The sequence below is a fragment of the Onychomys torridus genome, chromosome 20, assembly GCF_903995425.1.
Source record: "Onychomys torridus chromosome 20, mOncTor1.1, whole genome shotgun sequence".
Lineage (NCBI taxonomy): Eukaryota > Metazoa > Chordata > Mammalia > Rodentia > Cricetidae > Onychomys > Onychomys torridus.
The window spans coordinates 9359772-9373550 of NC_050462.1; the positions used below are offsets into that span (position 1 = coordinate 9359772).

General features: G+C 39.6%; 1 protein-coding gene across 1 annotated transcript in view; it reads left to right on the forward strand.

Moving 5' to 3' along the window:
• The window catches only part of Slc5a8 (solute carrier family 5 member 8), a 49335-nt gene that overhangs the window by 31804 nt on the left and 3752 nt on the right, over positions 1–13779 (forward strand). The window contains exons 8-13 of the mRNA XM_036170216.1: positions 351–439; positions 1814–1926; positions 3743–3810; positions 9862–9948; positions 10783–10988; positions 13562–13665. Coding sequence (XP_036026109.1) covers positions 351–439; positions 1814–1926; positions 3743–3810; positions 9862–9948; positions 10783–10988; positions 13562–13665 — 667 coding nt within the window. The remainder of the gene's footprint in view (positions 1–350; positions 440–1813; positions 1927–3742; positions 3811–9861; positions 9949–10782; positions 10989–13561; positions 13666–13779) is intronic.

The window sequence follows — 13779 nt, forward strand, 5'->3', positions numbered from 1 at the left end:
CATGTCCTGACTCCAGGAGCCTGGGCTTCTGTAAAGTCTACTTCCTAAAACCTGCTTGCTGCCCAAGTGCCTGGGGCCTCAGAATGAAGATGGGCGAAATTCACACTAGTGCAAATGTGACACCTCCCTCTTTCCCCATGTAACTGGGGGGTTAGGAAATGAGAAGATTATTTTAGATTATTTTTTAAATTTATTCTTTGAGAATTTGAACAATGTATTTTAATTTCATTTTACACATTTGGGCTTATGTAGGCTATCTGTTATTCTTTTCGGAAGTATATGAAATGGGCTAGGTATTAGTTTTGTTTAATAACAACTAACACTTGGGTGTGAATTTTGGAATTTTTCAGCTTATGCCTTACTTGGTCCTGGACATTTTGCAAAATTACCCTGGAGTTCCTGGACTTTTTGTGGCCTGTGCTTACAGCGGGACATTAAGGTAGGAAACTGATTCTGTGAGGGTGTCATTCAAGGACTTATGTACATTTTACTGTCATTGTGGCCAGTGCATGAGAAAACAACTTGCAGGAGGGAATTACATATTTTAGATCATGATTTCAGAGGGTTCAACCCATACTCACCTGGCTCTAGGTATTTTGACAAATCATTCTGGTGGTGGTAGCAGGCATTGGAAGACCTTTTTCATAGAAGAGGCCAGAGCAGGATAGAGTCCCCATTGGTATTCTGATGGTGACCCATTTCATCCAAGCAGGCTCTAACCTCTACCTATCTATCCTCCTCAATAATGCTATCATGGCCTAACCCATCAAGGTATTAATCTGTTCATTTTGACCTGGGAATGTCATCAAGATAAATTCAGAGATGTGTTTCACTAATCCCCTAGGGATGTTCCTATCTAATCAAGTTGACAATTAAGATTAATCATCAAAGTATCTCTCTTTTCTTATTGGTTATTTTGAGAGGTAAAGATGGATTCTGGACATGGTCAGAAATGGCCTAAAATAGGCAAACTGCCCCATGCACCCTTCTGTTGGTTGGCTGCCTGTGGGACCATTCTGCCGTCATCTGGCTCTACTCTTGATTAGGTTTCTGCTTCCTACCACAGCCTTGCATACTCAGTATGGTCACGGTGATGATGATCACTTGATGGTGGCTTTAATATTTGCTGAGTATTAAACATTAATGGCTTCTGTCTTGGTTTAGAACATGTGTGAGGCTAAATCATTGTAACCTGCAAAACCAGACTCAAATCTCTAAATTATGTGTGTTGAATACTGTACATCTAAACATTTTCATGCACAAAGAAACTATATCTTAAAGTTGTTATGTGATAATCTGAGTAATATGTGAAAATTCATTCTATAGATACAGAAGACTAGCTGGAAAATATCTTTTATCTCTTACTTTCTCTCTTACTGTCCAGTCTATCTATGTTGCCTGACTCATTCATGAAAGATAATAGCTTCCTGGAAGAGGGTGCTATTATCATTAAAAATAAAAGAACGTGGTTCTGTTTAAATTTTTTTAAAAAAATTATTTTGTGTGCATGGGTGTTTTGCCTACATGCACGTATGTCTGCACACCACATGCATGCAGTGCTTTCAAGTTCAGAAGAGGGTATCCGATCTCCTGAGACTTGAGTTACAAATGGCTGTGAGTCAGCTACTGCAGGTTCTGGGGGATCAAACTCAGGTCCTCTGGAAGAGCAGCTGATACTCTTAAACACGGAGCCATCTCTCTAGCACCATCTGCTTCTATTTTTGAAGTATCAATTTGCTTTCTTCTTCCTCATTCTACTAAAAGTATCATTCAACTTAACATATCATAAATCAAATTTTTTCTTCTCTTGTAGTACAGTGTCCTCCAGCATCAATGCCTTAGCTGCAGTGACCGTGGAAGATCTCATCAAACCTCACTTCAGGTCACTGTCAGAGAAGTCTCTGTCTTGGATTTCCCAAGGAATGAGTGCGTACCCACGTTTCCTTTCTCATGATTCCATTTGAAAGACACTTTAGCTTTGCTTTGGAGACACTAGAAATTGTGTCTGAAGAAGCATAAGGACCTCATAGTATGAATACATGTCCAGGATCATGTGCTTACAATGACATAGGGATGATCGTATCTACCAAGAAGACTTGGGCACAAATTCAAACATTTAAGATGGCAGTGGTGGTGCACATTTGTAACTCTGGTCCTCAGGAGGCTGAGGCAGAAGGATCATGAGTTCATGGTTAGCTGGGGTTAGTCTCAAAAAGAAAAAAAAAAACTATCTAATCATCAGAGAGCCTCGAAAGACAATGCCCCAGCATCCTCTTCGGTTCTCCTCGATGATAATTACTATTAGTGATAAAACTCTCATTCTCCCTCTCACTCAAGTTTGAAGCAAGGTTTTTCTATGCAGCTTGGCCTGGTTTTGAACTCATGATCCTTCTGTCTCATCCTTCTGAGTGCTGAGATTACAGGTGGTCTGACTTTCATTCACTTTGAAGGATTCTATGCTATTATTATGCTGAGATAATGTAATCAAGGGCATCATAGACAATGCGACAGTCTACTTGACTTTGCATTAATTATGGGCACCCAAACCCATAATGGTGACCATTCGCAGCTTATCAAATGGAGAATTAAGCTAAATCACTGAAAATGATATTTATATTTATTTAGATTGAGCCCTATAGACATTATTACAACAAGAGCACTTTGAAAAAAAAAAAGGTGTTTCTTTTCTTTCAGTTGGGATCAGGTAATTTCCATAACATTCCTAACAAAAGTAGGAGTGTGGGGACAAAGAAAGCAGTACCCACAGCAGAGGGAGTGTACTAATTTTACGATGAGAAATAGCTCATTTCTTCTTCTTGTTGTTGTTTTTTTTAATATTTAGCATGGAAAACTATAATGGTCAATTGCTGTTAATTTTTTTCCAAATGGATTAAAAAAAACAAAACAAAATGCTTTAGGAGGTAGTTTTTCTTAATTTTAAAAGTAGTACATTTTCTGAAGGGAAAGGAGGAGGAGTAGATCTGGGGGAAAGGGGAGATGGGGTCTGGGAAGAGTGAAGGGAGGGGAATCCTGGGAAGGGTTGGGATGTAATGTATGAGAGGATGATGATGATGATGATGATGATGAAATTATCAAAGAAAATGAAGATGTAAAAAAAAAACAACAACCCTACCATTTACCAGCCAGGGGTGTGTTGAGAATTTCTGTAAAGCAGTTTGGAGAAGGGAACGTGGAATATGATATGGATTAATGTGACCTTTCTGTGCTAGTTTAACTGGGAAGACGTGGGTATTGCTGATGGAGATTAGGAGAGGGCTAAGGCACCCAAACCACAGTTGGTGTGGGTTACCAGTTCCCAGGACAAAGGAACTTCTGAGAGTCAGAAGGCTCTGATTCTGGTGTTTACTCTCCCTTTCCTCCTCCACATTGTCCCAAGTCCTGCACCTCCCTTTATAGACAAATGTTTGTGGGGGATTAAATGAATAACACAATGGTGCTAAGTGTTAAAACCCCTGCAGTTAATTCCAGGGATTCTTTTCTTATATAATCTACTGTTGTGACTAATCCCCAGGCACAGTATAAGGGCTTTGTTTATCTTCTTTGCACCCTGTTGGTCTTATAGAAAAACGCCTCTTTGCCTTGTCTTGCTGACTTTAATGTGTGGGTTGTTCTCACCTCGGTGGTATTATTCACTTTGGATCAAAGGTGTGGCACTCATTTTTTTGAGGACTGTAATCCTCTGGGTCTACATTGGTACACTGTCTTTTATGTTGTCATGTAGGTGTGCTGTATGGAGCATTGTGTATTGGAATGGCTGCTCTGGCATCACTGATGGGAGCCTTGTTACAGGTAAGAGCTGAGTCTGAAGACTGGTGTCATAATCATTAAATTATTAGTATAAATGTTCATGACACCACCTTCACACTTTATATGTTTATCTACAGTTGGCACTAAGATGACTGAATTATTTTTACATTTAAAAAAATATACCTTTCTTCCTTTATGTATGTATGTGTGTGTATGCCTGCTTGTCTGTATGTGTACCATGTGTGGGCAGGTGCCCACAGAGGTCAAAGGGCACCAGAAGTCCTGGAGCTTGTGGTAGACCCGGTTTTGTTAGCTGTCTGATGTGGGTGTTGGCTACTGGAGCTGGGTCCTCTGTAAGGTAGTAAGCACTCTCAACTGCCGAGTCATCATTCTAGCCCCTTCTTTTTAATATTTGAGAAATATAGTTTCAGATAATTGTAGATTTATATGAAATTAAAACAATGCAGAGGTATCTATATCTATATCTGTATCTATATCTATATCTCTATAGCAATACCTTACAGAAACATCTGGCAATGATAGCATCTTGACAGGATGCTGTTATACACAGGATATTGGTGTTGAAACAGTGAAGATGCAGAATGATTTGATTCCCACCAGGATTCCCTCCTCTTGCTACCTTTCACAGCTTGCCTACCTCTCTCAGCCCTCACTCCCAGGACCCATCCCCAGCCTCTGAAAAACTCAAATCGATTCTCCATTCTTGTCATTTTTTCATGTTAAGAATGTTACATAAACAGAGTCAGTGTGATGGCTCAGGTTGCTAAGCCTGATGACTGAGTTTGTTCCCCCGATGGTGGGAGGAGAGAATTGCCTCCTGGGAGCTTTCCTCAGATTTCCACACAGGCACTGTAACACACACACACACACACACACACACACACACACACACACACACACACACACACGGAATAAAAATGCAATGACTTTTTTAAAGTACTGTTATATAAAGGTGTTGGGGAAGTGGTTCAGTAGGCACTGTGCTTGCTATGAAAGCACAAGGACTTGCGTTTAGGTCCCTAGCACCCACATAAAAAAGCTAGATGTGCCTGTCACCCAGACAGGGGGAGGCAGACCCAGGAGGCTTGCCAGCCACCTAATCTAGCTGGATTGGTGAGCTCCAGATTCAGTGAGAGACCCTGTCTCAAAAACACGGGGAAGACCAACTGAAAAAGACATCCAATGTTAACTTGTGGCCTCTATACATACCCTCACATGCATGTATGCACCTGCACACACACATGAATGCAAAAGAATGTTATGTAAATGAGATCCATTATTAAGAAACCTTTGAAGCCTTCTTGGTTCTTGCTTTCAAGAGTGAATTTTGACTGGAACCTGACCTTTTTCATTATGAGGTGAAATTTTGGATGTCATACTTTCTACTTCAGCAGCTTTCCCCTGGCACAGTGTCAGGAGGGTCAGTGGCTTTGCCACCGCTCTGAGTTTAAAGTCCAGTTAACACCTGAGCCATGTTGGGTGTAGATATGTAGTATGCTATGAGACATATAACAAGGTTAGTGATAGTTGTAGACTCACTCAAGTGTCTTGCAAGGTTGAGCCTGTGTGTCAGTTGTACTATAATGCAGCCTGACCTATGGCCCTCAGGACCTCCAGGAGACAAAGCCATTTCAGCATACATGTAAAATCTTCTAAACCTTAGAACAAAGTTTGCTCTTGCTAGGATATCTTCAACTCCCTTTATGGGAGAAATGGCTGGTAGCTGACCCAGCTAGTGTAGGTATAGGAAAAGGAGGTAACTAGCCCAAATTCCGAGGCTGGTGTCAGGATGGAGATTCTTCTAGTCAGTTGGTCATCTGTCCCCAATTGTACCTGGCTCATGGCACTGGCTGGTGCCTCCTAGCAATCCCATTCAGCACTACCAGGATAAACAGCTCAAGGCACAGCTACCATGCATCTTTGCTGCAGATGAAACAGAAAGTGAGAGGCTGTCCCCAGGGAAGTTAGTTACTAAGACTACACCAAGTCCTCAGATATGAAGACAGAAAATTGGATAGCATAAGTAAGTGGGCTGATAATTTTGACATTCATTTCTTTTCAGTTTTAAAGAGAGATTTCAATTTGTTAGTGAAGAATAAACAGAGTAAAAATTATTTTCTGGTCCATTTTTTAAACAAAGTATATATTTTTTTAACAGAAAAACTTTTTTACTCAGTTTGGTATTTGACAATTTTGTTCACAAATAATGTATATTCTGATTATTGTAGCCTTGAATCACTATTCCCTCCTCCTTACAAGTCTCCCCTCTCACATTCATGACTTTTTGTTATTTTGGGTTGTCTTTTTTTTTTCCTTTTTCTTTTTTGGTTGTTGTTGTTATATTTTTGAGACTAAGTCGAACTTGAATCATGTGTGTGACTAATGGTTTGGAACTCTGTGCTGGGGCCAGATGGGCTCCTCAGTGAAGACAGTTGTGGGTCCACAATTGAAGACCATGACTGCCTCTTTTCCTAAACCCATCAGTAACTGGTTCCCAGCAGGAAGGGTTAGGGTCTCACAAGCTTGTCTCAGATCTTTGACTGTTGACAGGCCCGTTGATGCCCACTTAGTTACATTCCCACCAGACTGTTCTGAGGATGCCAAAGACTGCTCTTTATCCATCAACAGAAATTTGTTTGAGATTTGACAGACTTCCAAGTTCAGGTAACTTGTTAACTACTGATCCTCTTCAGAGTCAAGAGGTCAAACATGAACCTTATTATGGCTACAAGATAAATGATAGCCATAGGCCCACTCAAATGATTATGGGACATATAGTACTATAATATAGCCCAATCCTGGGAATTCCAGCCTTCTCCCAGTGGTTTCCAGGAGCCAGGTCATCTCAGCAGATATAACTTTTAGAAACTATAACCAAATTTACTTTTATCAAACAAACTTTCTTTATGAAAAAAAAAAAATAGCAAATAGCCTGGACTGAATACTAAAAAACAGAAGGATTGTCCTAAGTTTGAGGATGGTCCCTTGATAGAGATTCTTATGATCAGCTGACATCCATCTGTTCTCTGTCTTCTAAGAGGGCAGCCAGAATGAATGATGTATAAAGCATGTCTTTTTTGAACAGTGAACTGGGAGAGAAGATTTTTGTTTTGTTTTTGAGGGCACTGGTTCGTCTTGACACATGACATCCCCAAACATGCAAAGTGACTTCTGCTGATACCATAGTAGAGATAGCTGCCTTACTTGTATGCCTTAGTAACTGTTGTTGTCTACAAGATCTCCTATGTTACTGCCCAGTGAGGGGAGCCTTGGTGAAGGTAGCAGTGTCCAGTCTCAGTCCCTCATTGGCCTTTGCTGGTATGGGTGTGTGAATGTGCTCTCCAACATCATCTGCACTGTAGCTGGTGGCTCCTGTTGTGACTGGCTTCTCTTTCTTTATCACCTCTGGACTATACCGAGAAATCTTCTAGCAAAACCATTTAACTACAAGCCTAACCCCTAACTCCTAACTCCTTGCTATATCACTAACTAAGGTTTTCTCTTCTGTTTTTTTTGTTGTTTTGTTTCCCTCCCTCCCTCCCTCCCTCCCTTCCTTCCTTCCTTTTCTTCTTCTTCTTCTTCTTCTTCTTCTTCTTCTTCTTCTTCTTCTTCTTCTTCTTCTTCTTCTCTCTCTCTCTCTCTCTCTCTCTCTCTCTCTCTCTCTCATTTTGTTTTTATTTTTCAAGACAGGGTTTCTCTGTGTAGCCCTAGCTGTCCTGGACCACCCTTTATAGAAAAGATTGGCCTCGCACTCACTGAGATCTACCTGCCTCTGCCTCCTGATTGCTGGGATTAAAGGTGTGTGCCACCATGCCTATCCAAGGTCTTTCTTTCTAATAGAATGTTTTCTGAGGCATCGTCCTTATTTCTATAAGCCTGCTCCCAGATCATGTTGTTGTAAATGGCTTCATGTCCATGTGTTATCTTCACACCTCACAGTGAAGTCTAGCTCACAGCCTATGACTCTGCTGAGAACAGATCCCCTGTCATATCCCTTAGCCCACATCCTTCTCACACACCAGTTCTCTTTCACAGTGCCCATACATTCTCCACTTCACAGTGTAGACTTTTGAAAGAATTCATTCGAATCAACAATTCAGTATGTATCTTCTAACATTTCCTTGGTATACTCTCTGATTGATTCTTTCTGTTGTGTTTGGTCTCTTGGTGGACAAGTCACCATGTTCCCACTCTTTAATTTTTTTTTTACATTTTAATTGGTATATAAAACTGCATATCTATGGTGCACAATATCATGCTTTAGTACTTGTGTGTACTTTACTACATTCAAAAGTGATTAAATATATCTATCTTAGGCCAGGTAGTAGTGGCACATGCCTTTAATCCCAGCAGAGCCAGGTAGATCTCTGTGAGGTCAGCATGGTCTACAAAGCAAGATCCAGGACAGCCACCAAAACTACACAGAAAAACCCTGTCTCAAAAAAACAAAAACAATATCTATCTATCTATCTATCTATCTATCTATCTATCTATCTCCTCAAATATTTATCATTTTGTAGTGATGAAAACATTTAAAATAATTTCTCAAAGATTTTTTTGAGACATGTAATCCATTATCACTCTCCATCATTACACTACTGAGCACTAGCCCATCAGAGCATATTTCCCTTATAAAATTATAGCTTAGTACCCATCGGCTAACCACTAGCTTTTATCCTGCCCAGTCTTCAAAATTAGATATTATGTTATTGAAATTACTAGGTTATGAAGAGCATACATCTTCTTGGAGCATTGTTTGCATTTTCTTATGTTTCATATTGCAAATCCTTTTTGGTCTCATGGCTTTAGTATCTCCATGATCAAAGAAAGGTTTCAATTATCCAAAAGATTTTAAATCTTTCTCTACATTGGATCGATTATTTTAAATCCAATTTTCAATCTAATTACATCCTTATCAGATCAGATCAGGGATGCCCATTAATTCTATCATTATGTCTGGCCATTTTGCAGTTCTTATTCAGTCTTGTTCAGAGGAATATTTTGAGATCACCAAAGCATAAGAGAGTGTGGTGATTTATCAGAACAGAGCTGAGAAGGGTTGTCTTGATTTATGCACTCACAAAGATGCTCCAATGGTTTCATGACTCTCTGTCTTCTTTACATTGTGATGACTTTTTTTGGTGTGTATGTGTACATGTGTTGAGGAGGGGTTCTCATGCATGTATGTGTACAGTAGCTGGTGCTGGATATCTTCCTCAGTTGCTCCCCACCTTATTTTTCGAGACAGAATTTCTCACTGAACCTGGGATTTACTAATTCAGCTAGACTGGCTGACCAGCAAGCCCCATCAACCCTCCTGTGTCTCTCTCCTCAACACTTGGATTAAAGGCATGTGCTGCCACATCTATGTTTTACTTGTGCATCAAACTCAGGTGCTTGTGAAGCATCTTATAGACTGAGCTGTCTTCCCAGCCCCTTTTGTAGTCTTTAAAAGTATTTTTTAGTTGTGTATATGTGTGTGTCTGGGTGAATATGTAAATGTGAGTGTAGGTGCCTATGGAGGCTACAAAAGGGCATCTGATCCCTTTGAGCTGGAGTTGTAGGCAGTTGTGAGTTATGTGATGTAGGTGCTGGGAACTGAATTCAGGTCTTCTGTAAGAAAGGCATGCACTCTTAACCACTAAGCCATCTCTCCAGCTCTTTGTGTGCCTGTTTGAGGGTACCTGAAGGGACAGACAAGCCAATTGTGGTGGTGCATACCTTTAATCTCAGCACTTGGGAGGTAGAGGCAGGAGGATCCCTGTGAGTTAAAGGCTAGACTTGTCTATGTAGTATGTTCTAGGACAGCCAGGGCTACAAGGTGAGATAGCACTATCTCAAAACAAACAGACAAAATCCCAAAGGAACAGAAAACGCTGAAAATAGAGAAACAGAAGTTTCCAGGTGTTAATGATCTTTGCCAATTATAAGATTACCATGAATAAAATTAGGAATTTTTTTTTTTTTTCTGGAGGAGACTGAATACTTTAATACCTACCCTGATGAAATTGCCGGAAACATTTATGTTTGGGTTTGAGATTACTGATTGTTGATTTTGTGTTATTTTTGTAGGCAGCACTCAGCATATTTGGCATGGTTGGTGGACCACTTCTGGGCCTGTTTTCTTTGGGCATCTTAGTCCCCTTTGCCAATTCAATTGTAAGTAGAACTAATGCACAAATCTAAAGGTTACTTTCCCAACTGCAGTTTTTTTCTCAGCTGTAAAGACATGGTTGCTTTGAGACCTGTCATTAGTTACTTGTCTTGGTGACCAGAATTACTCATTTTTGACTTTGATAAAGTATACGGGGAAGAGCTATGCATTGAGGTCTTGTATACAGGAAGCTAAATGGAAACTGTCAGAACCATGCGGTGCAATTTAAATACTCATAATGTAAATAGACCAACATCTCTTACACATTTAAATTTTTGCCCTTCTTAAAATCAAATGTCTAGGCTGTAAAGGAGGAGGTCAACAGGCTTAGATTTAAAGACTGCATGTAGTTGGAGCACAGCAAAGAGAAGTGAGTTGATCTTTATCACCATGACCACAGTTTGTTCTTTCGGTGCTTCAAGCCAGAGCTCCTGTTCATTATTCTAGCCCTGAGGGGTGAATATAATTGGAATATTTTTCAGAAAGAGGTGATGTCTCTGCTATTATGTCTAAACATGTCTGTCTGGAAATACAAAATTGTGTTTGGAATAAATGGAATCCAAATGACTTCTCTGAAAACCAACAGGAAGTCCGTTTCTTCTATATGAGACATTTATATCATAACAATTGGTTAGGTAAAGAGGGAATGATGTTAGTGAGTCTCTACGACTCTGGGCAGAGAGACCAGAGATCCATGACAACCTTTGCAAGAGGCAGAGATACTGGAAGGGAGGAGAGCCAGATAGGGGCTTTGACGGTTGTGAAACTGGCTTTCTCATGTTAAATTGATTCAAAGAGAATGACATTATTTTTCTTTAAAAAGCACTCTTATTTTTCAGGGAGCACTCGCTGGTCTGTTGGCTGGATTTGCCATTTCTTTATGGGTAGGAATTGGAGCTCAGCTTTATCCTCCGCTTCCTGAGAGAACCTTACCGTTATCCCTTGAAACCCATGGCTGTAACATCACACACAATGGGTCAGCCTGGGTACCAACCACAGAAGTGCCGTTTTCTACTAGTGCTTTCCAAATACACAACGTGGAGAGGTATTAAGTTTCGTGTTATGTCGTGATGTTGTGTGTGACAAGTAGGGGGCTCCAGTTGTATTGTTGTTGTTGTCTTCTTATAACACTGCTTTTTCTGAACCCTGAAATGGGGAGACCCCTGTGGCTCTCTTGCTGTGTTATTTTATAGTATTTTTACGCTATAAGGACAGCAAGTGACATAGCTAGAGCCTCAGTGAGACATCCTGTAGCTGCCTAGACAGGCTTTCAAGCCTTCCAGATTGAGTTTGCACTCTTTTAATTTCCTAATGGTTGATGAGCATATCTTGGTGATTTCAGTCTTAATTCTCTTACGATTGATGATGTTGACCACCCTTTCATACCTTTATTGGGCATTCCGGTATCTCCTTTTGTCACTTGCCTTTGGAGAGCTGCTCCAATATTTGACAGATTTGGTCCTTTTCTTTCATATTTATTTAAGGAGTTGGTGATATATTCTTTATTCAAAATATGTTTTGAAGATATTTTTCCTCAATCAATAGGTTTAATTTTCACTTTTTGCCAAGGTTTTTTTTTGTTTTGTTTTGTTTTAAAGAATTCACTGCTTATCTTTGCCTATATTATTAGTTCTTTGTAGTCTTGTTGAAGAAACCATTGCCTACTTTGAGGTCATAAAAATGTTCTTCTAAATTATTAATTTGTTTTTTGTTTGCTTGGGTTTTCAAGACAGAGTTCCTTTGTGTAGCTCTGACTGTCCTGGAATTCTCTCTATAGACCAGGCTGGCCTTGAACTCAGAGCTCCACCTGTCTCTGCCTCCAGAGTGCTGAGATTAAAGATGTGCATCATCATGTCTGGATATTTCTCTAATTTTTAAATTAAAAGTTTTATCATTAAGTATTTACATTGATAAAACGTGATCCATTTGAGGCTGACGTGAATGGTGTGATCAAGATTAATTTTTCCCTCATGTGGAATTTCAATAAATCAAGCACCTCTTATTGAAAAAATTCCTCTGTTGTCCATCAAGATTTGCTGGTGAGGAAAATAATGTAAATCAAATGGCAGTTTCCTGTGGGGGTGGGGGTTGTTGGTATTCTACTCTATGTTTTCTGTCTTTGCTCAATATCACACTATCTCAACTTTATTAGTTCATCTCATCTCAGCCTGTTTCTCTTCTTCCTGTTTTTATTTTTCTTCTGAAATTCTCATTTCCTTCAGTTTCCTGGTGTCTTCAAAACTTGTTTCCATATTTTGATATTAGCAGGGCGATTGATCTTAATTAAGCTGCTTTATTGTAGCTGAAAGTGACATCTTTGAGTGATGTCATATCTTCCAAAAGATCGTCTCTGATCACACATTGCAGTATTGCAGTGTAGACCTCCCCTTTCCACCCAGTTTGTGTCATATGGCATCACTCCGTCTTTCTTAAGGATTATCCATCATTCTCTTACTGCATACTGCATATTGTAGTTCTCTTTCATTGGATATACAATTTTGTGTGGACAGCAATCTTATCTACCTTACTTATGTCTGACTTCAATGATAAGAATCATTGGGACCATAATGAAGAGTGGAATGAATAAACACTGACTCTTAATATTTTTGTGCATGTCAGTCAGCTTTGGGTTACAAAATACCAACTTGATAAAAGAAAATGACATCTGACTCATGGAGTCAGGGAGTTCTGGCCATGATGGCCTAACACTCATACTTTTGAGTCTTGGTGGTACAGTAGATCATGGTGACATGCTGCGGTGGAGGAGATTGTTTCCCATCATGGAACTAGAGGCCAGAGAGAAGGGGGAGGGGCTGGCACCCAATATATCCCCTTTGAGGGGTTCCTGCAATGACCTACCTTCTTCCTACTAGGCTTTATCTCCTAAAAGTTTACCATATCCAATAGCTGGGAATGAAGACTAAGCCCTCAACACATGAACCTTTAGGGGACACTTTTTCAAGCTCTATCGTTTGCCAACCTAAGAGACAAGTGAGGCATGCTGGGTGTGAGACCAGAGTTTATTTGTGCTAAAGCAAAGATAACACTTCAGAAAAATAACACAAACATAGTTATTTAGAATAAGTCCCCCTAAAATGGCATTTGAGGGGTCAGGTATTTAAATAGATTACAAAAAGAAAGTAAGAGTTAATGGAAAATTGTTGCACTGGCCAGTGGTCTACAGGGTCAGGAATAGCATAGGTTGTTGATTTGATTATTCATTATTTATGTATTTCAGGTAAGAATTATTAAAAAATAAATAAATAAGGATTTTGATGGGGGCTATGTGCTGCCCTTGTGTTGTCAGGGGGTCCACAGAAACCTGCCTATGCCAGATTGTGGTGATCTAGGTGACTGTTGCTTCATGCTTTATAATTCTTCTGTGCCAAAGAATTATAGTCCCTTATTCTTACACTATTTAAAGTCCTTTCTTATGTGCATGGTCAAAATGAAGCCATATTTCAAATTCCTGATTTAATAATTAGCGATCAGACCAGTTAATTATGATATTAAAAGAAGCTAAAATTGCATTTTTTACTTTTAGGATCATGGGTACATACACTTGTTGTTGTTAGGAGCATGGCGAACTACTATAGTTATAGTTTTGGTGTCTTTCAGGACCCCGCTGATGGACAATTGGTATTCAATATCATATCTGTACTTCAGTACTGTTGGAACGTTGGTAACATTGTTAGTGGGGATACTTGTCAGTTTATCAACAGGTAATTAACATTTTTTCTGTTCACTTCTAGAAATATAAGCATATGTATTTTATGGCACTCTTCTAAGATCCTATTAATGATTCAAATTAATTTTTAAAATTTTACCCATAGAGT